The sequence below is a fragment of the Asterias amurensis genome, chromosome 3 (assembly GCF_032118995.1).
Source record: "Asterias amurensis chromosome 3, ASM3211899v1".
Lineage (NCBI taxonomy): Eukaryota > Metazoa > Echinodermata > Asteroidea > Forcipulatida > Asteriidae > Asterias > Asterias amurensis.
In genome coordinates this window covers 23263916-23288107 of record NC_092650.1, presented here as the reverse complement: position 1 = coordinate 23288107, position 24192 = coordinate 23263916, and the positions used below count along the sequence as shown (strand labels likewise).

At 38.7% G+C, this 24192-nt stretch overlaps 1 protein-coding gene across 6 annotated transcripts in view; it reads right to left on the bottom strand.

Annotated features, from left to right (window-relative positions):
* Positions 1-23636, bottom strand: part of LOC139935441 (nose resistant to fluoxetine protein 6-like) — a 38153-nt gene extending 14517 nt beyond the window's left edge. Inside the window, exons 1-10 of one of the 6 annotated variants that reach the window (XM_071930051.1) lie at positions 22841-23636; positions 12038-12339; positions 10856-10986; positions 9669-9759; positions 8665-8770; positions 5916-6124; positions 4122-4295; positions 2862-2958; positions 1940-2032; positions 770-938 (exon numbers count right to left, since the gene is read on the bottom strand). In XM_071930051.1, coding sequence (XP_071786152.1) covers positions 770-938; positions 1940-2032; positions 2862-2958; positions 4122-4295; positions 5916-6124; positions 8665-8770; positions 9669-9759; positions 10856-10986; positions 12038-12311 — 1344 coding nt within the window. In that variant the 5' untranslated portion in view covers positions 12312-12339; positions 22841-23636. Of the gene's footprint in view, positions 1-769; positions 939-1939; positions 2033-2861; positions 2959-4121; positions 4299-5915; positions 6125-8664; positions 8771-9668; positions 9760-10855; positions 10987-12037; positions 12340-13106; positions 13258-14240; positions 14540-18495; positions 19886-20423; positions 20553-22840 lie in introns of those variants that run through there. The other 5 variants (XM_071930049.1, XM_071930053.1, XM_071930054.1 and 2 more) reach the window with 5 other exon arrangements.
* Between the last annotated feature and the right edge of the window lie 556 nt (positions 23637-24192).

Sequence of the window (24192 nt, the reverse complement as noted above, 5' to 3'; positions counted from 1 at the left end):
ATGTTGAGATACACCAAGTGAGAAGACTGGTCTTTGACATTTACCAATAGTGTCCATTGTCTTTAAACAATGTCTTACGATTTCCCAGAAAATTTATGTAAACAGGTCAAGTCCAAATGCATTCTCTTCTTTGAGATTGCTTAGAACATGTAGAACTGGTTGCCTGTAAACTGCCTCGTGTGTCATGGCCCTAAGACTACCGTACTCGTTCCATTCAAAGTTTACTAGACCAACACTAAAACTTCTGGCCTCGGAAGCTGCAGTCCCAGCACTCCGGTGAAAACTTTGAGCTCTGTCATGCTAGAATCATTAAATCAATGTTATAATAACTACCTGTGCAGCCTCTTTTTTTCTACACAGGCAAGTGATTCAATGACTACTGTATGCTGCATGCGTAATTTATGCTTATCGCAGAGTAGTGCATTTAACAAAAATATCTAAGGCTGCGTTCGATTAGCATCCCCGGGTCGACCCCGATCTGCCCCCCGGTGCATTCGAATAGCTTTGACGCCATTCCAGGGGCTCACCCGGGTCAGCCCCAAGTACCCTGCTGGTGGAGTGGGTCACTTGGGGCTGACCAAAGGTGCATGACGTCACCACTAGAGGGTGAGTGATCGTTTGATTAGCTCTTGTCAGGGGCTTACCAGAGTGAGCACTGCGGGGTCGACACAGAGAAACACCAATTCATTGCCAGTATTAAGATATTGACTTCATGTTGTGTAACCTTGAGTGGGAATTACCTATATAGTAGAAACATAACAACACAAACCTCATGACCAAAGTCCTGTGGATAGAAGTTATTGATGTAGAGTAGATTGGTCCACCAGGACTGGTGGCACAAGGGTCTAGCTGTGGTTGACTGCCATATTGGACCATCTCCAAAGAATGGTTGAATATACAGATTGACCAACAGGGTGACGATCAGCACGGGAGTCAGTCTAGTGTAGAGAAAAATAAAACTCTCCTTTAGACTTCATTCAATCAAAGTTTAAAAATATGTAGAATCATCAATTTCCCTGGGTACAGCCGTGACAACCTTAAAGACCTGCTTGAACGAAAATGTCAAGTCGTGAACTTTGATGAATTCCACTTAAAATGTTTTCGATGAATAAGGAAATCGAGTCATATGATTATAAATAGGTTTCAATTGTGTAAAAAAACAATCATTTTGTATGCCCTTGTCCAGAGCTTTTCTGCGAGATTTGCGAAAAGCCCCGTTACGTAATCACTCTCAAAACGTCATAAGTAGATAAAGCCGCTTTGTTGCAGCGTGGATGTATAACAAAGCAAACTCCCACAAATGACGTCAGCGGCATTGTCCTTTGACGCCCGCTCTCAACGGCAGAAGTGTTTTTAGTTTTTCAAAAAACCTTTAGGTAGGGGCCTGATTTTTTAATCGATAATTACGAAAAGTTCAGAAGTGTACACATATCAAAATTACATTAAAATGGTGAACAAGTGCATTATAAACAAGTAAAAATACCATTTCTGTTGAAAAAATTCCGCTCAGGTAGCTGTTTAAAGGCAGTGGACACTATTAGTAATTACTCAAAATAATTATAAGCATAAAACCTTACTTGGTAACGAGTAATGGGGAGAGGTTGATAGTATAAAACATTGTAAGAAACGGCTCCCTCTGAAATGACAAAGTTTTCGAGGAAGAAGTCATTTTCCACGAATTTGGTTTTTCTTTCACTTTGCAAACTAACACAGCTGGCCATTTTGCGGAGCCAAACATTTGACTCAACGAATTTGCGTGCAGTGTTAGTGCACAGCGTATAAGAAATTTGGCAACTTCGTGGCATAATTGTTTGGATCATTATATTCTACTCTTAAAACATCTTTCTATACTTATGCAGTTTACAACAACCAGTTACAAACGGTTTTCATAGACCAACTCGCTCGATCCAAGGCAACGCGTTCCTTTAAAAACATTTACCTCCAATAGCGATGAAAATAAAACCAAAGCCAGGCCTTGACTGATTTCAGTTCCTTCATACGGCTCAACGTCAGGTAGGAAACCAAACAACCGCTGTAAACAAATAAAAAATACCAAAGGTAATAAAAGAGGGATGAGATTTAATGGATGAGATTATGAAACTTGTATGGGATTTGAGTTTTTTTATTTTATTTTATTTTTTATTTTTTGATATGCAAGTCGCCTGACACACAAGGCCTGAAGGCGACTTCAAGGTGTGGGCTACAATTATTTTTTTCCATTGCAACCTACTCCTAGGGCTGAAACAGGGTTACCCCTTTCACAGTCCATACGAATGTAGGCTTGGGTATCTTCAATTCAAAGCCTAGCCGGTAGAGCAGAAAGCACTACCTCCCCAATTTGATGTAGCAAGTGTCACGACCGGGATCCGAACCCACAATCTGCTGATCAAACACCAGTGCTTGAATCCAGTGCTCTTAACCGCTCGGCCATGACACTGAGGTATCAATACCTGGTTTGTGGTATCACTATGTGTGTATGTACTAGCTAGGTAGATTATGTTCTTTTGAGACCTTGTCTTGCTTTATATTCTACTACTGAGTAGATTTTTACGGAATTTGGGAGAATTCTCAGTTCTAAAAAGAAATGTCCTACAAGAAGTTGCCCATATAAAATAAAATTATATTTTGGGTTTTAAATTTACAAAATACAAATATTTTTGAATAATGTCACTTCTTTTGGCATGTTTTGGCGAGTTTTTCCAAATTGCGGTATCTGACAAACGACTCATTTAGTTTAATCGCATCACAAATAAAAATGTATCAATTTTTCTGCTTACTCTCCGCTACGATTGGTCTTTTTTTGTTTTGTAGTTTGGGTTTTGGTTCAAACTTCTGTTAAAAAAAAAACCTTTATACTTTACCTTAAGAAGAAGAATGTGTCCACAGCGAAGAATGCATTTGCCACAACTTGAAATCCGAAGTCCACTTCCAACCACTTTACAGCGGAGACAGGATTTGCTGTAAACCAATAAAACTTTGAAAGTCACTATTTTTTAAACACCTCCCATACTCTCCAGGGAGCTGAGTTGGTTTAAGGAATGAATTAAGGCCCAATGCCTATAGGGGTAATAATGTTGGAAGCGCTTTGAAACTCCCTTCGGATGTGAAAAGTGCTATATAAAAACTGGTTATTGTTATTATTATTATGAAAAGGACCGGAAGAAAAAAACGCGCCGAGTAAGAATGTCGGCCAACTTTGACTCCACGAATTGGCGTGCAGTGTTTGATAACATACATAATGGCAAACCACAGAAGTACGAGGCATATACATAGGCTCTATTTGTGTGGATCATTATATTTATACTTTAAAAAAACATCTTTCTACATGTTCTACCCATTATGCATTTCATAACAGCAGGTTGCAAATGCTTTTCAAAAACCAACTCACCCGATCCAAGGCATCCTGTTCCTTAAAAGACCCTTGACACTATTGGTAATTGTCAAAAACTCGTATTCTCACTTGATATATCTCAAAATATGCATAAAATAACAAACCTGTTAATTAGATCAATCGGTCGTCGAAGTTGCGAGATATTATGGGGGGAAAAAAACACCCTTGTCGCATGATGGTCACACAAAGTTGTGTGCTTTCAGATGCTTGATTTCAAGACCTCAAATTCTAAATCTAAGGTCTCAAAATCAAACTCGTGGAAAATTACTTCTTTCTCGAAACTTACGCCACTTCAGAGGGAGCTGTTTCTCACAATGTTTTATACTATCAACCTCTCCCCAAAATTATTTTGAGTAATTACCAATAGTGTCCGCTGCCTTTAAAGGGTCTATGTAACTTTTGTAGGACAAAAAACACAATGTCCACAGATTTACACTAAATTCACACAGTTTGAAGATAACGATAGTAGAAAGCTTCCCTGAAAATATTACGTGCTGAGGTAATGAGTAAAACAATGTCATGAAAATAATTTTCGTCTCATGAGACGAAAATTATTTTAATCATTTACAAACGTATTTTCATGACATTGTTTTACTAAATTCTCAAAAACTACAGCTCCTCAGTAAGTAATATTTGAAGGGAAGCTTTCCACTATCATTATCTTCAAACCCTGTAAGTTTAATGTAAATCTATGGACATTCTGAAAAGGTATCCAAATCCTTTAACTTACTTGTAATTCCGTAGACAATGATAAAAAACAAGGTGTGACCCAGAATAACCCAGGTCATGCTGATGAACCGAATGCCGTTCATGGATCTGATGCTTGTGTCTTTCTGCCGAGTGTCCATGAGCTTGGAGAGGTTCAGCGTAAAAGCAAAGCAGAGCAGAAACCTTCCAAATATACCTACTGGGAGACCGCGAGAAAAAGTACTGTTGAATATAAAATAATCAAACGACAACTAAATACTTAAGAACAAGAAGCATAGGCACTGTGGAAGTGTCGTGGCCGAGCGGTTAAGAGCACCGAATTCAAACTCTGGTGTTTCTGATCAGCAGAGTGTGGGTTCGAATCCCCAGCCGTGACACTGTTTCCTTGAGCAAGACACTTAACCATTGCTTCATCCTTCGGATGGGATGTAAAGCCGTTGGTCCCATGTGTTGTGTAGCGCATGTAAAAGAACCCAGTGCACTTCTCGAAAAGAGAAGTGGTTCACCCCGGTGTTCCTGGTTGTGGCTGCTTAATGCGCCGTAGCACCTTGTAAACCCTTATAAGGTGCTAAATAATTGGGTCTCAGAATTCATCACTGCATAACCTATCTTTCTGAAAGTTTGTTTATACTCAGTGCCTTGAGTACCTTGTTTGGTAGATACGTGCGCCGTAGCACCTTGTAAACCCTTATAAGGTGCTAAATAATTGGGTCTCAGAATTCATCACTGCATAACCTATCTTTCTGAAAGTTTGTTTATACTCAGTGCCTTGAGTACCTTGTTTGGTAGATACGTGCGCTATGTAAGTTTTTGATATTAGTATTACACTAGAAAACTTTGCTTCGGCACTGTAACCCAAAATCTGCTGATCAGAATCACTTGGGCCCAAGTTTCTTAAAGACTGTAAGCACAAAACACACTTGCTAAGCACAGAAACTTGCTTAACAGAAACAGGTTCCCCGTCAAACCTACATTATGTTTTACGTTGATGTGCATGACTGGTGCCCCATTCGAGTGTTGCTCAGTAAAGAAACTTGTCGAGCAGTATTTTCTGCTTAACAGCTTGATGAAATTTGGAACAAAGTATGAGTTCGCTCAGAACTCTTATCCTCTCAACCATGACACGCCAACAGTTATATACTGAGTATATATACATTCTGGGATGTGAAAAAAAAACTGAATTGTGAGCGCAAACCATAAAAGCTTTGAAGGGTGTAGGCCTCTTAGCGCTAAGCTTGGGCGATATCAAGATATTATCGAACATCGCGATGTTAATTTGGAAACGATTTCGATATCGGATGAATTTGGTTTTAATCGAAATATCAATATATTGCGATATATCGCGATAATCGCGATGTATTTGCTAGCTGAGACATCTTGCACCCCATAGGTTTGGAGTAAAACCAGAAGAATAGGTCATTAGAACACCTCTCTTATGCTATGACTGTCTCTACAACTTTCACTTGGAGTTTGAAGACTAATGATGTCAAATATAATTAACCGCGAAATGTCGGCGATATATCGTGAATAAAATAAATCGATATCGCCCAAGCTTACTTAGCGCAAAGCCTGCTAACATACATTTATTGTTGGGTTTAAAAACCTTACTCTGCAATCTAGGACCTTCTGCAAAGTTTTATATTCATACTTTTATGAATTTGATTATACATGTAATTATAACAAAGCAAACAAAAATATTAGTATCTGATTTTTATTTATTTATTATTACTATTATTGTTATTTGTATTATTATTATTTTTTTTTGGGGGGGGGTGTTAAAAAAAAAAATCTGGTTAAAAACGGGGAAATCACATGCCTGGACATTGCAGCGTACCTTTTGGTACCTCCATGGAGTTATTAACGCTCAACTTCCTTTGGTTAGTTTCATTCCCCAACAGCGGAACATCATCTTCCTCCCTACTAGTCTGATGTAGTGAATCTGGTTTCCGTCTTGCGACTAGTTTCAGGTATTCAGCATACAATGCACCTCCGATCATCAACACACCAATGGTTACAAACAGGATTCTAAATAATAAAAAATAAAAAAACAGAGAGTCAGAGGAAATTTTTTAAGTACATCTGAAGACAGGGTAATTATAGTAGAAGTACTTCTAATAATAACAATAGGAATCTGGATTTCCTCTTGCAATAAGTTTCAGGTATTCAGCACACAGAGCACCTCCGATCATCAACACACCAATGATTACAAAACATGCAAAAAGGACTCTAAAAAATAAAAAATAAAAAAACAGAGAGACAGAGGACGTTTTTCAAGTTCATCTGAAGACAGGATATGATAGTAGAAGTACATAGAACACGATACAGGACAGGAAAATAATACACTGAACAGGAAAGATTTCACAAAGCACTAAGATTCGTCTTGACTTTGGATGGGCGGTTTACCACAGTGATTTGTATTGTGACCCTGACCAGCCACTTTAACACTCCCCATGTACACCAAGTACACTTGCAGCATTTTATACGTAGAGTTGTCTAGCGGCATCCCGCTAGTGATAGTATAAGTACTTCTAATAATAACAATAGGAATCTGGATTTCCTCTTACAATAAGTTACAGGAATTCAGCACATAGTGCACCTACAACCATCAATACACCAATGGTTAGTGGTTACTAAAAAGATTCTAAAAAATACTTTAAAAAACAAAAACAGAAAGTCAGAGGATATTTTTTAACCACATCGATATCTCTCGACAGGGTTTAGTAGTAAAAGTACTTCAAATAATAACAAAAATAATAACAAAAGAAACTTGAAACGTTGTTTCAAAGAGCCACATAGACCCATTGCATATGACGTCACACTCTCAACAAGTAGGCAGATAATTGGACAATAGCTGTGCGTAAAAATATTTATTTATATTTTATACAATTTTAAATTATTTTAGTGTTTGTAGTTGCTGGGCACCTCTGGAAAACAGTGTTTTACTGAGGTTTCCCCAAGGTAAATAGTAAATAAATAAATAATAAATAAAATCATGCGCGTGGCCTCAGCATACATGTACCTGTAGCTTTCGCATTATGCAAGGGGAGCTACATGTATTGCTTTGTTACTCAATACAGTCCGCGCCTCCAAACAACACTGGGTGTCAACTCTAATAAAGGCAGTGGACACTATTGGGAATTGTCAAAGACCAGTCTTCTCACTTGGTATATCTCAACATAAAATAACAAACCTGTGACAATTTGAGCTCAATCGGTTGTACAAGTTGCGAGATACTAATGAAAGGAAAAAACACCCTTGTCACATGAAGTTGTGTGCTTTCTGATGCTTGATTTCAAGACTTCAAGTTCTAAACTTGAGGTCTCGAAATCAAATTATTCGAAAATTACTTCTTTCTCGAAAACTACTTCACTTCAGAGGGAGCTGTTTCTCACAATGTTTTATACTATCAACCCCTCCCCATTACTGGTAATAAAGAAAGGTTGTGTGATAATTATTATTTTGAGTAATTAGCAGTAATGTCCACTGCCTTTAAGCAAGACACTTTACCATTGCTTCGTCCTCTGGATGGGACGTAAAGTCGTTGGTCCTATGAGCTGTGTTATGCATGTAAAATAAACCAGCGCACTTAAAGACTGTGGCTGCTAAATGCGCTGTGCGCTTTTTAAACCGTAATAAGTTGCTACCTATATAATTGGGTCTCAGAGTTCCTAACGTTCAATAACTCTCTCTCTGTATAAATGTATATGTTGGTGGATATGTTGGGCGTGATCGGTCAATCTGCGCGCGATCAACCGATCGCGCTGGCGATCAACCGATCGCGCTGCGCTATCGACCGATCGCGCTGCGCGATTGAAATATCTATTGGTCGCGCAGCAATCGGTCGACCCCGCAACAATCGGTCGATCGCGCAACAATCGGCCAATTGTGCAGGAATGGTTATGAGTGATCAGCCGCTTGTGAAGGAATGGTTTTGCGCGATCGGCTGATTGTGCAGGAATTGTTTGGTGCGATCGGCTGATGTTCAGGGGCCGAATTCACAAAGATGTAACATTGATTGTAACTGCAAATCAACCGTAGTGTGACGTCACTATATAAATCACTATGGTGATACTGAAAATGTCCTGCTATGAATTTTATTGCTTTGAGAAATCGCCCCAAGGAATAGTTTACCTGCACGATCGGTCGAACGCACGAAACCATTCCTGCACGATCTGTCGATCGCACAAACCCATTCCTGCACGATCGGTAGACGCAAAACTTTTCCTGCATGATCGGTCGATCGCGCAAACCCATTCCTGCATGATGGGTAGATCGCGCAAAACCATTCCTGCGCGATCCGCTGATAACGGGAAAAATACTCGTAGCGCAATTGGCCAATTGCGCAGAGATGTCATTGCGCGATCGACCGATTGTTGCGCGATCGACCGATTGTTGCGCGATCGACCGATTGCTGCGCGACCAATTGATCCTAATTTGATCGTTCAATAGCGCAGCGCGATCGGTTAATCGCGCAAATTGACAGATCGCGCCCAACAGATACATGCATTAAATAAGACTTTGATATTATTATCATTATTAGTAGTATTATTATAAGGTATACTCACACTGTACAATAAAATCCAGCGTTATAGGGGATAGGTGGATTGGTGGCACAGCTAACTCCAGCTGCTGATGTGAAAACATACGACGTCGATGTGTCCCCAAGAACAACTGAAAGTGAAAATTAAACGCAGAGGACACTATTGGTAATTACTCAAAATAATTATTAGCATAAAACCTTACTGGTAGCGAGTAATGGGGAGAGGTTGTGAGAAACGGTTCCCTCTGAAGTGGAGTAGTTTTCGAGAAAGAAGTTATTTTCCACGAATTTAATTTGGAGACCTCAAGTTTAGAATTTGAGGTCTCGAAATCAACATCTTAACGCACACAACTTTGTGTGTCAAGGGTGTTTTTTTCTTTCATTATTATCTCGCGAGTTCGATGACCGATTGAGCTCAAATCTTCACAGGTTTGTTATTTTATGCATATGTTGAGATACACCAACTGTGAAGGCTAGTCTTTGACAATTACCAATAGTGTCCACTGCCTTTTAACAATTATAATAACAATAATAAAGACTTTTAATGTGCACAGAGAAAAGTGTATGATCATTGTGTGCTACCAACAATAACATATGGAGCAAAAACATGGACAACAACGAAACCGATAGAATCATAAACTCCGCACAATACAAAGAGCAATTGACGAGACAAACTGAAAGATAACAAGATAACACAGCGGAAAACATGTCTTTCAATTTACAAAAAATACTTTCCCAGTTAAACAAAAGTCCACTTTTGTTATTGGGAAAAACTTTCATTGTACTTGATAATGATGAAAGCACTATAAAGATGTCTACATACACAGATTTAGATCATTAGACCATTCTCCACACCCCCCCCATAGACTAGTGCGGTTTTGTTATTATTGAAAAATCAATGGGAAATAGTTTAAGTCAGAGAATAGACTCTAAAGTGTAGATTCATGAATACAATGTACTCGCCTTTGGCAAGTACATTCTATCCACAAATCTACACTTCCTCGTCAATCTCCTTTAACATATATTTACCAAACATCGTCTTGAGTGCATTCTGCACGTCCTCTCCTGAGCATGAGGCTGGGGTACAAACTCCCCAGTGTATCAAGGCTGGTTGAAAACCCTGTAAATGATATATTCATAAATACCTCAGACAGTTTCGCTATTCCTACTGGTGGAGAGTGCGTCACATGGGTGTGTATAAACCTAAGTTGTTTATGACCAGTAAAAAGTGTTGAAACATGGACGTGACATGCGAGCTTGCACCTGTGCTTATAAGACGAGTTTCTTTATTCCTAACGGCCAGGACAGCGTGCCACATCACGCGATACGCGCGACACACACAGCATTCCCTTACCAGGAGTTGTTTACTCGAGGGCCTTACAATTTAATAGCTTGAGGGGTCTTGTGTTGAAAGAAATCATTGAACAAATATAATTTTTGCACTATTTTACTTTTTGACCAAAAAGTGTTGATGTTTTTGGACAGAAAAGGTATCTATGAATAGGAATCGAAGTTTGTTGAATCGGTTTTCAACTAGTGGTTTAAACCCGCCGAGGCCTGGTTTTTGATAATTTACCTCGACTTCATCTCAGTAAAATTATCAAGAACCAGGCCTCGTTGGGTTTAAACCACTAGTTGAAAACCTCTTCACCACACATTAATTGCCTTATTATAACAGCCAAGGCTTATAGTATTTCAATCTGATACACACTACAGGCACCCTGTTAACACTAGAACCAGAAAGTAGAATCTGACCCAGAACTAATTCACAATGCTCTTTCACTGAACACCAGACAAGCACTCTCTCCAACTGAAAACTAACTAACTATAGACGATGTGACCGCTGACATCAGTCAAAAACCATAACATGATTCGCGCATACCGCCGGGCAAAACCTTTGTGTTTTGGCAGCCAGCTAGAAAGTGTATGCAATCTTACCATGACTACTATGTCTTTTTGCCCGACGAAACATGACGTATACAGTGGGTTTTTTTTTCCAACAGAGGGCGGTTTGAATGTAAACATAGGTCGCATCATCTATAGCGAGGCGGGATACAGGTACGTGAAGGGTTAGAGCCGAGGACTGTAAACCACGCCTTCAGGACATTACGAAGGCATGTTATGTAGACTGGAACAATGATTAGGTTCTTAACATTGAGAAGGATGATTTTGAACTGAATTCTGAATTGTACATCATTATTAACTTAAAGTCTCACCTTTGGTTGTACATACATGTAAGCCAGGCAATAGTTGAACTCTTCCAAGTCCATACACTCATCATAGCTACCCAGCCAGGCAGTGTTGCCCACAAGCAACCCAGATCCTGGCTTACCAAATGCATCCAAAGCTGTTAAAACAATCAGGAAGGGAGGATTGCAGGGGGAAAAGGGTACAGTTAAGTTAGACAATGACTAAAGGGGCAACAGAAAACAGTGTAAGCGAGTGTGCAAATTTGGCAGCGTCTGGGGAAAATCAGACAGAGAAGGATGCATTTTGCCTGCCACTGCTACATGAGCAAAGACGAACCAGTGTCCAATATTGTTCTGTGGACCCCTAAGCATGGGAGGAGGAAACCTCAGGCCTGATACTTCACGGAGGCAACGGAGGCGATTGCCTCCGTTGCCCCTTATCATTGCCTTGGTGCCCTTGAAATGCTCCAGTAGAAATTTACAATTTCCTCATAGGGTGCCCTTTGCCAAAGAGAAAATGCCTTGGTGCCCTTGCCCTTTCAAAAACGAAGCATAGAGCCCTGAAACCTGGTAGACTGGCAATAACTTACACTGACATTCTCAAAATGGATACGGGTCTGGAATCAGCAGATTTCAAGTCACTGAGGGACATAAAGGCTTGGGGAGCCATTGTGATTCGAGGACATCACTCGACTTAAAGGCAGTGGACACTGTTGGTAAGAAAAAAGTAATTTTCCACAAATTTGGTTTTGAGACCTCAGATTTAGAACAATTGAGGTCTCGAAATCAAGCATCTGAAACGCACAACTTTGTGTGACAAGGGTGTTTTTTTTTACTATCATATTTCACCTCGCAACTTCATTTACCAATTCAGCTGAAATATTCACAGGTTGGTTATTTTATGCATAATATTTTGAGATACACCAAGTGAGAAGACAGGGCCCAATTTCATAGAGCTGCTAAGCACAAAAATTTGCTTAGGATGAAATTTCTTCCGTGATGAAAATAGGATTACCAACCAAATTTCCACATGATTTTCAGGATTTATAAGCAAACAACAGATGAATACCAGTAACAAGCAATATGGAACAAGTTGAAATCTGGTTGGCAATCCTGTTTTTATCAAGAAAGAAATTTCATGCTTAGCAGCGCTATGAAATTGGGCCCTGGTCATGCAGTGTCTTTAAGCAGGCAATGTTTATAACCTACCTCTGCTTTCTTCCTGATACTCCAAACTTGAGGTATTCAAGAGTTGATACAAATCCTCCTGGCATTCTTGAGAGATGTTCCCCGGAGTCGGGGCGTGCAAATGAGCCGGCTCCCTTAAGTAACCTCCAGGTATCTGCAGCCCGCTTTGGTCAAAGAGAGCCTCATCGCTACTGGTTTTATAGATGTTTGTGTTGATGTTACTGCAGGATGCTGTCAATGCATGCATCATCAGGATCAGCCAGGCTGCAGTGAGTTGCTGCATTTGCTGCCTCATTATACTTGCAGAGTTGACCGCCTCGAATCTGAAAGTACGACAAACGTAGTCTTACAATCAGTGTCAGGCAACGAGTTGAGCTTCACTCTTAATAAGAATAATAATAATAATAAAATAAACATAATCAGGCAAGCCATAGAACCCTACGAAGACCTCCTGACCACTGTGAAAAAGCGTAAGCTAAAGTGGTATGGGCACATTTCTCGATCATCGGGACTTGCGAAGACTATCCTGCTTTATCACAGCACAAGAAGGGTATTCAAAGCGCTAAACCTGGTTTCAAAAGCCCAGTTCCTACTTCATGCGGATCCGAATGTGATGCGAATTTGACGTGAATTTGACAACACAAGTCTCCTTTCGCAGCGATATTCGCAAGTGAGTTGAGCATAGTTGGACTGCTGAGAATTACTTGTTGTGACTTAATTTTTTTGACGACAACAATCCCTTTACATACTGGGCAGAAAATTTCATTCCTTAAACAATCTCATCTCCCTGGGGAGTATACATCCGGTGCTGCGAGTTATTGCGCTCCACGCTAATCTTTCACATAAACCATCTCTGCCCTCACAGGAATCCATTATACCCTTGGGTGTCGGTGGGTGTAGAGAAGCTCTTGAAAGGGCGAAGCAATTTTCCTCTGAGTTAAAGGAACACGTTGCCTTGGACCGGTCGAGTTGGTCTTTGAAAAGCATTTGTAACTGTTTGTTATAAAATGCATTGATTAGAAAGATATTTTAAAAGTAGAGCATAATGATCCACACAAGTATCACTCGAAATTGTGCGTTTTCATTTTACCTCGATCGGCCTTTTATGCAAATGATTCGCAGGATAAGCACAAGTCCACTGATGCAAAATATTTGTTGCGAATTTGGGAAGTGAAGTCAAAATTTGTATCGCATTCTGTATGAAGTATGTAGCCTACTCTATGAACCGTACTCCTATCGGGGGAACTTCTATGAGGAAATGTAGGCCTGTTGATGTTTCCTACCGCTTTGCCTAATTTCATTTGCTTTCCTATCACCGTGTACAAAATACAAAGCTCTGCAGTGAGGCAAGACCACCGTCTCCCTGCTACCAAAGGAAACATTTTCCGTTAACAGTCGATCAATTTTTTACGCTCACTACACACAATCATAAAGTTATCCTTGACATTTGAATCGTGATCCTTGGCACAAGAATGGCACAAGCAGGTACTACAGTTAGCTGGTAAAAAAGTACATGTTATGTAGGTACCATGTATCTAATTTCTAAAAGCAACACATTGTTGAAGATAGAAATTTAGAAAAAAAAATTATATTATTAATTAGCAAGGTCAAATTCAGTTCTGCTTCGCGATAGACCTTCAGAGGAATAGGTCGGCAAGGGAGGAAATCCTCGTTGATTTTATGCGTACGTATATGAAATGAGTGTACGCCAAAACTTAGTGGGGCTAGAGTGATGCTTGTTGTTAGAAAGTAGGGGAGTGAATTTCAGTCTCTACTACTACTACTACTACTACGTACTAACACTACACTCACTCTAGCACATAGCAGTATTTGGAAAAAAAATGATTTATGAAAGGAGTTGGTTCTAGTAGAGGATGGGATTCTAAAAAATCTAAGGGTGAGTGAGTGGGTTGTGATTTCTGGTGATGACAGCTGTGTGGTCTCTTAGTCTTACTAAGTATGGAGGAATAAATTATTTATTCCTCCATGAGTCCATGCTAAGACTAGAGTAAGACAAGACTAAGACTAAAGAGACTCGGTTGAAGTTTAGATGTTCTTCCAGGCTGCATCATCATCATGCATGGAACTTTATAGCCCCACTTGTGTGGCCAAGGATAAGGATTCAGCTATCCTTGGCCACACGAGTGGGGCTATGAACTTTATACTTACATTTTACTGTGCAAACACTCACATGACACTGCACTTTATAAGTTTATATGTTTACCTTTTTTACGAGCTCACAGTCACACGCACGCCGTCGTGCAGAATCAGATCATATTAGAACTTGCACAAACGTGCTTGTGTGGTGTGTCAGTGTCACTGTTTATCTGCAAACTTTGAATCGTTGACGAGTGTGTCTCTTCGTCCCTACCACAACCCCGTAGCAGTAGCAGTTTTGGCCGCAGTTTTCAACAAAGTTATGAAACAATATCGGCGAATCGTCGTACACCAAAACGGGACAGCCCCAATTATGCCACTTTTGTGCATGTGCGCGGTGGTGTGTGATATGCATAAGAGAGAGAGAGAGTGAGATGAATAGGTCATGTGACTTTCGATTGTCATGTGACAATTCGTCTGGCACACGGGACGGGGGGCGGGGGGGGGGGGGGGACCATCGAGGTAAACTTCGTCCCCCAGCAGAGTGTTACGTGCAACTTCGTTCTAAGTAGACTTGTGGACAACTCGTTAAATCGGCCCCACGCGCTGAGACAGTGGTCTCGCGAGATCACTGCTCTCGCGCGAACTGATGGCTCCCCGATTTCGACTCCCACAGAGATGTAAAACAAGTAAACGTGTGAATCACCGTGTTCAAAGACTACCAGGGTCAACCCTTGTACGGACGGATCCAGGATATCCGCCAAAATAAGCATTTCTGAGGTATGGCATGGATGGCGGACACAATGCTACAACACGTGTAAAGTTGTGGTAAATTTGTGCGTATTGACCATAGAAATAAAACGTATGTTATTCAGTGAAGTGCGCTTTCTAGGCGACACGGCGTTTACACGTAAACCTAATGATCCCAGACTGTTGCATGTGTAACATCGCACTGTGACTGTTGCATGAAAGGCAGACAAATAGGCAGCGCCTAACGACTTGTCATAAAGTCTACATGACACGTGGCCACTAACTCTTGTCATAGCTAACGCTCCCTCAAAAGAGATTTGGTTGTACCCTAATGGCAAGTTCAATTAACGCTTCACGTATAGTTTCTCCCTATTTTATCCACATTCAAACAATACTGGATAATGTTGCATGTGTACGTTGGTAGGCACGTCTTTGCAACAGCTTATTAAACTTTTCTCAAGTATTCTAGCTGTAATAATGCTAGTGCATGAATGTTCGAAAAAAAAAATGCGTCTGTGTCCTTTGCACTTTTTCACCAAATCCTATTAAAGGGTCTATTTTTGTAGGACAAAAAACACAATGTCTACAGATTTACACTAAACTTACACCGTTGGAAGATAATGATTGTAGAAAGCTTCCCTGAAAATATATGTTGCTGAGGTGCTGTAGTTTTTGAGAAAAAAAATGAGTAAAACAAAGTCATGAAAATAATTTTCGTCCACAGTGATCATGAGACGAAAATTATTTTAGCATGTAAAAACGTATTTTCATGACATTGTTTTACTCATTTCTCAAAAACTACAGCACCCCAGCAACTAATATTTTAAGGTACGCTATCTACTATCATTATCTTCAAATGGTGCAAGTTTAATGTAAATCTGTGGACATTGTGTTTTGTGCAACAAAAAGTACCCCAATCCTTTAAAGACTTCCATTTCCATTACGTCATCACTCCATGAATCATGCATGAATGCAGCAGCGACAGTTCCGTGTTCAACATGGTTGGTTCAAGTTCAACCCACCATTCAGGATGTCAATACATTTACAGAACAATATTTTTCTGGCGCTTACCTCCCTTATGAAAATAAATCACGAATCTGCTTTTCTTTTGACTATCACAATTGCTTCCCATTATCTTGAAAGGTCATGTGAAAATGTTTCGTGCGCTGTGCCACAAAGCTATACGCGACGCGAGCAGCCAGTGAAAAAAGGCTAAATATGAAATAATAGTTGATATTAAAGGCAGTGGACACTATTGGTCATTACTCAAAATAATAATTAGCATAAAACCTTTCTTGGTAACGAGTAATGGGGAGAGGTTGATGGTATCAAACATTGTTAGAAACGGCTCCCTCTGAAGTGCCATAGTGTTTGAGAAAGAAGTAATTTTCCACGAATTTGATTTCGAGACCTCAGATTTAGAACTTGAGGTCTCGAAATCAACCATCTAAACACACACAACTTCGTGTGACAAGGGTGTTTTTGTCTTTCATTCTTATCTCGCAAGTTCGATGGCCAATTGAGCTCAAATTTTCAAAGGTTCGTTATTTTATGCTTATGTTGAGATACAACAACTGTGAAGGCTAGTCTTCCACAATTACCAATAGTGTCCACTGCCTTTAACTCAGTAGCTTTGAGATCATTTCATTGTTTTAAAAAACATTTGCCCCAAATGTTCACACCGATAACGTGTTTTGTTTAACATTCACACCATCTTGGAAATTTATTAACAAAAAGTGACCATCACAGATAACCAAAAAATGGTGTAGGCATAATTATTCTTTGCGAGCCTGACATGTTGTACTCTCTTCTTCTTGGAAGCAGTGCGGTTGTTCTGCATTGAAAAAAAAAAACGGTTTTGGCAGATGTTTTATTTCAAACTGTCAGTGACGAAGACACCACATTGCAGAGTAAATGTAGCTCCATGGAAATGCATGGTTCCTGGCTCATGAAGTCACGACTCTACTCAACAGACTATGGCGTGTCAAACGTTGCAATATTTGATAATGTACAATATAATGTGCGATGTTTCTCATATATATGCGATAATTGTCACATATGTGCGATATTCATTTGATGTATGCAATAAATGTAATATATATGCAATAAATGTAATATATATGCAATAAATTGTAATAATGTGCGATAAATTGTAATATATGTGCGATAAATTGTAATATATGTGCGATAAAGTAATATATGTGCGATAAATTGTAATATATGTGCGATTAATATATGTGCGATAAATTGTAATATATGTGCGATAAATTGTAATATATGTGCGATAAATTGTAATATATGTGCAATAATTTGAAATATATGTGCGATAGTTTGCAATATATGTGCGATAAATTGTAATATATGTGCAATAATTTGCAATATATGTGCGATAATTTGCAATATATATGCGATAATTTTTAATATATGTTTGATAATTTTGTAGTATATTATATGCGATCATTTGTATGCGATGTTTTGTGACGGTATACATATGCGATAATTTAATATACATGTGCGATGTTCATTCTTATATATGTGCGAAAACGGAATTGTTGGATATTGTATGGCCTCCTGTCCACTTGATCCCCGTATCCGTAATGTTTTAGATCGGGCCAGACTATACTCTGGACGGTATAGTATGGTTCCTATGGTTCAATGAGATTGGCGTAGGGTTTATAGTGATGGTCAGGGTACGAGACTCGAGCAGCGTATTTCCCGAAATAGCCAGCCAGCCGCGTATTCGGATAATAGAACACATACAGTACAGGGAGGTGACAAAATGTTGCATTTTGCTCAAATCTGAAGGTGAAGATCTGTTTTACTCGAACGAATTCTGCAGTATTAGCATAATTTAGATATGTTAATTGATAATATGTCAATTTCATAGCCTCACATGATTGAAAAATAATTTATAAAAAGTGAAAAACATTAACAAAACGTCAAAAAATGACCCGCAAACAAAAAGGCAAAAATTCACTGTTTAGTGCTGTGTGGGTTTTTCGGTTTTTCTCGTTGGTTTTTTATTGTTGTTTTGGGGTTGTTTTTACTCCAATTCGAATCAGTCTTTCAAGGTTTTTTTTATTGCGTAAGTGTTTTTTCAAGTTGTTTTGTTTTCTTTTTTTGATCTTAAAGCATTTTTTTGAGAACCAATTAATCTTGTTTGAGAAAGTCACAGTCACGTGTTGTTTTATTTCTTGGCAAATTAATTTTGAGTTCTGTTTTTTTGGCTGTTACTATTATTGGAGTTAAGTAAATAAATCACTGTTTAAGAGCAAGATTTTGTTTTCCGTCCCAGTTTTTAAGTAGATTTGCGACCTTTCGTTAGAACCAGGGAATTTTCTATTAGTGGGACTTTTTACGCCGTTACACATATGTATTACATTTATTGCATACATCAAATGAATATCGCACATATGTGACAATTATCGCATATATATGAGAAACATCGCACATATATTGTACATTATCGAATAATGCAACGTTTGACACGCCATAACAGACTGTAACTATTTCTCGCTTGCAACTTATAGTTTTGGACTCACAAGATGAATAGACCGTGGGATGATCATCAAAAAGGGCTCTAGTTTTCGAGTTTTGTGGTCTACCCTCTGCAACTACCTGAATTTTTCCCCAGATGTTCTTATGGAAGTCCTGAATAACATGTGAAAGTCGTCAAGGGCAAAACTTGCACAGTAATGAGTTATTTTAATTAGAAAATAATTATAGAAAAATAGCGCCCTCTATTGGTCAAAACTGGAGAACTATGCACAAACTCTATGGGCAAATCACCAAGTGCACAAACGAATGGGGAAAATATACTGGCTTATTTATTTTGCTTTCATTTACAGGTTTTCAGCTCTTTTCTCCCAAATTAATTAATTATTTAACATCCCTGGACATCAATCATTTCCCCAATTGAGTTATTTCAATTGTTTCAAATTAATGTCACTAACAAACTTTCTGGGCCTCATTTTGGTCATTTACTAAGTTTTCAGAGCTTAGACAGGCCTTAATTAAATTGTAATCGATTGAATGAATGAACTTGACAAAAAAAGGATATTGTTGACATTCAGATTTTTTAAATTTCTTCTCTTCATATCATAATGACACATTTCTAGTACAATACTCATTGTTATCATGATGAATTATGTTACTTTCTTGAAAAGGCCCTTTTAAATTCCCCCACACAATTCAATTTAAAACAATAATAAATCCGTTTATGTGCCGTATAACCTATGCCTGGCGTATCCCCAAAAAGTCTTGACGTATTCTCACGTATCCACATGTAACATACATAACTTCATTTTAAGTTAGTGATACGCTATCAATTCATTAGTCATACGCTTTGTATACGTTCAGTACGCTATGGATGCGATTCTGGGAAGTTGGGCACTCTTGAACTTTTAAAATGCTCGAACTAGTTTCTGTAGGCCTATACGCCGGCATACGTTAAGGCGATACACCATGGTGTGACAGGGCCGTTAACAATTTCAAAGATATAAAGATTTTACAAAATTGAATGAAAATAATATAAATCTAGTTCCCAAACTGTCTTTCTGGTACCACAGTAACTGATGGGTTAATTCAATTCTCAAATAAATTGTTCCACATTTATTTTAAGGTTTATATTTTGGTAAGCCAAAAGCTTACTTTTTACACATTGTACTTGTGCAGAATTCTCTTCTTGTTTTTTCTACTTTTCTATTGAAAATGATGATTCAGACAACATTTTGTTTAAATTAGTTATCATCAGAATAAACATCCCCGTCCGAGTCCTTTGTAGCCACTCCGCAACTGGCACAAAAGCATAAGTCTGTGCAGGGGAAATTGATTTGTTGACAGGAACATCTGCTGTGTGATATTTTCCTTTACATACTTTCTTCTTCAATCTGCATGATACACTGTTCGGGGAGCACGTTCAGCTGAGGCGTTTCAGAATCACCAGTGTCAGAGCGTAGCAACCTTTTGATCGTGGTTCACCTTCAGTTGTCTCGTTGCTAATGGCATCACTATTCTCGCGTTCTGCAAGCGAATTATAAAAGCATACTCGATGACTGAACAGACAGTACACAAAATAAAAACAATTTGTAGGAAAAGCAAACATGTACAGTTTTGGTGAAGGTAGATCAACTCATTGTTCCTTAATTGTAGTACACATCCAATCCAAAGTTTATTTAGGCAGTATGAATTTCTCATATCCAAGTGGCATGCCCTCATACCCTAGTCAACTTGTGCCCAACTACTAAAGGTCAATCCATACAAAACGTATGATAAAGAGCACCGGAAAGCTTTTGATATAAAGAGGACATTTTTACCCAATACTTTGAACTTTTCATTATCTTGTAGCAAATTCTTGCAAAAGTTTACACAGATTTTATATATAGATTTTTTTATTTAATAGTAGGGATACTGGTCCTGTTCACAAATACCAACAGTTAACCATATATTCATTTGAGTTTTTTCTCTCGTTTTCCTGAAAACAAAAGAAAAAAAGGTTAGAAGGTTACGCACAGTATTTCTTCTGGTGGACGAGAGTAATGAACAAGTTATTTTTTTTTACCTTCAATTTTTGTTCTTCTTTAGCTTTCTCAGATTAGTTTCTGCCTTTCTTTGTTTGTCCTACTACCTGCACGCTTCATTGTCAGCGAAAAGTGTTGATATACCACTAACCCAGAGCGGACATGTCATACTGAAAAGAAAAGAAATACAAATAAATGAGGCCCTAGTTTACTCATCTTATTTGAAAACAAAATTAGGCTTGTTCCCCTTAGTTTAAATACAAAATTTTAATTTTAATACCACATCTCAAAGAAATCTGGTTGTTTGCCTCTAGAATTTTAAGAATAAAGATGGGGATGTTATTTATTATTATTCAAGCATACTTCATCACGTGATTAGTATGGGGGTCTTGGGGTACGTGTATGTACCCTTGCCCTTCCTCCACTTCAGTGTTTTAGTTTAGTAAGTAAGGGCCAATTTAATTTTTCCTGAATCGTGTAAATTTTTAATCGGCCTAGTGCATTGAATACTTAATGTTTTTTGATTTTTCATACTGTAGTCTGTACATGTAATTGTAATTACTAATTGTAACAGTGCATGTATGAATATGATGTATGTTTTTTGTTATTAATTCAAGTATTAATAGGCAGTTTCATCAAGTTGATTTTACGTGTACCAAAACACACACACACACAGCCCCGAAAAAAAAGAACGAAATATATTAAATCATAACTCACATTTTGTACAACTCATAACTATGAGACTTGACAGCAGGCAGGAGCATTCTCTCCTCGTGCTTACATTTTAAAAATATTCGAAATCGGATGAATAGTTTCGGAGATATTGTAAAAAAAAGAGAGCAACGACAAAAAAAAGAGGCTTGGCCTGGCGTGCAGCACCCATTCGTTTGTGCATGACGCCAACTTTGAACCCCGTGGACAACGGATTTCGGAAATCTTCGGAAAGCGCCGAAGAAGCCCGAAGACGGTTTTTTGCGATGCGGGAGCACATGTTTACACAAAATGAGATAACGATTACATCATCGTGTAGCCGATAAAATTCCGCACATCGTACAGCTAGTCGCATAGCTTTTACCATAAAAACCTATTTTTGTCGGCGTTTTCCATTTTTTGAATCAAGATTTCTTCCAGAGACAATCATCAAAATTGAATGCGACTTTGTCAGTGCTAATTCCCATACTTTTAAGTTAAACTTGTGAAAATTTGGTGTAATTTGATTATGTTTTCTTCTCCCGCAGAAAGGTTTTGTTAGACCACTTCTTGCAAAGTTGTCCTAAATACGCACGATTGTACATGTATGTTGTACTCGTACATCTTCGTGTTTCCGTGATGTGCCACCACAAGAGGGCGTGTGTTACAATAAGTTTGATAGGCCGGGGCTCTAATAATGGAAAGCTGGAAAGCTGCCCGATCTTGTTTCTTTGATAATTTCTACGTTCTGAATTGATAATAACAGACTGCTCATCTTGAGTCAAAAGAAACTAGTATTGTTACATACTTTTAAAGGCCTATACTAATTAAAACGAAAGTTGAACAAAAAAATTGATTGTATATAGCCATTGGTTTTTAGAAATTGTCTTTGTAAATATAACAAAAATAATCAATGTATACCAATGCCTTCATCCTCAAGTTTTTTAAAGATTGTTCTAAATTTTTACTGTGTTAATGCTACAATTTTAAATCAAAGGATCAACTGATCTTAAATTAAAGAAAACACCAGTCATAAACTCTTTAATTTTATTCCATTCTGGTTAATTTAATAATGCTATTTGTTGACATAATTAATAAAGAATATTCACACAAACACCTGCAAAACTTAACACACATTTAATTTTTATAGTTAACAATTTCCCCCACGATGCCGCTCCTCAGTTTTATTCACAAAATATCACTTTTTGCCGTTCATAAAAAATCATACTAGCGCCTCCTCAAAGCACAGTTTGTAAACCTCCCCAGTGATAGAGGGCGCTCGCCTAGTGTGCGCCCTCTATTGCCATAGGCTGTGCATTAAACTTGGCCGTGGCCGATATGAAGAAAAACATAAGAATTGAACTTGAACACGGGTACGTTTTTTTCACGATCCTCGCTTATTAAAAACGGTATATCTCTGCAACCAAACATCCGATTTCAAAATTTTAAATTGATTTTTACTTCTAAGAATACACCTTAACAGACCACATCTTGTCAGAGAAAAAATCACCTGCATTAAATTTGACTGAAACAGCCTAGTATTAAGTAAATAACTTAAACCGATGTGTGTCATCATCATGATTCATCACCAAAATGTGTATCCTCATCATGTGATCGTGACTCTGATTTCGTTTCATATATTTGAGAGATCGGAGCATTTCATTTTGTTTAACTTCATGACTTGAATAAAAAAAAAAAAAAAAATGATTAACTGCTTTGCTTCGAATTGAAGCACAACTTATTCTGGAAAGAAATGTTGCCTAAATACCTTCAACTTCCACTAGTACATCCACGGTACTCCAACCAGCAGCTGCCGCTGTGCTTTCTGGTGAAATTGGATCGGAAGGTCTTGTCTTTTGTAGGTCGCTGTCATGTCATCCATCCATGGCGTCCAAACTCCAAGCATACACATTTTCACATGTCATGATGATCATGATGTTTTTCCTAACCACTGCTGGGCCAACGAACTCCTGCCAGCGATAACTATTTTCCCGAACTAGCTCGGATTAAATTTATGTTGTTTTCATGTAACATAAAACGAGCCGATCTTCGCAACTTTCTTCCCTTCACACAGGACGAAGTTTCCTGAGAAGCGTAGACGACATCTTTCTGAAATCCTTCTCGAAACCACGGCTTCGGCTCCGCATGCTAGCTTGGCCCCGCGGTTGTTTTGGCAATTGTGCGTACTTTGCGTACGCGCTCAGTCAGGGCTTCAGACGAGATAAGGGAACCTGAAGCTGAATCCAACGCAGGCGCCGTCGTTTCGAAAAGGGCCACAAAACCACAGGACTTCGAAACAAGCTCTTTCATTGGTCTACACATCCGCATGCATGTCATATGCGCTATGATTGGCCGAGCTTATAAGTCATCTATTTTGTTGTTGCACGTTCAGCCATTTATTCTCGCTGTATTATTGTGCTTCATTTCGCGAATAAATCCATACTGTGCAAGTTTTGTGCTTGACGACTTTTTTTGGGTGGTAAGTTGAATTTTCTTCAAATTTTGAGACCAAATGTAAGTAGTTGTGTAGGGTAGAGCACTGAAAAGCAGAATTTGGAGCATCATCCCACGGTCTAGAACATGTGTCCCAGCTAATTCTGCCCGCGTGAGATTCGGTGACACTAGAATCTCGTGCCACACCGGCCATACATAATCGACTACATAGAAACGGCACGGGGTCACTCAACACGCCTACAAAAGGGCTAAAACACAATCTGCATGCAAAACCACAACAAAATAATGGGTGGGTTTACCCCCTGGTATGATATTGTGCGCAGTCTAGGTAAACATTTAAATACTTTTTCAACTGACACAAAACATCTCTATTAAAGGTACTGCATGTGGACACGTTGATTACTTATTCAAAATAATTGAAAACATAAAAACTTACTTGGTACCGAGTAATTGAGAGCTGTTGATAGCATAAAACATTGTGACAAACGACTCCCTCCTATAAAGTAGCGTAGTTCTTGAAAAAAGGGGGAAGTTTCTCACTCAAGATAAAAAACTTCGGCGGAAGCCTTTTATTTATGCATCTGAAAGCCACAAAAGTTGTGCAAAAATGTGCTTGTTTTTTTTCTTCTTTCATGATCCTTTTTTAACCTTGATGACCAATTGAGC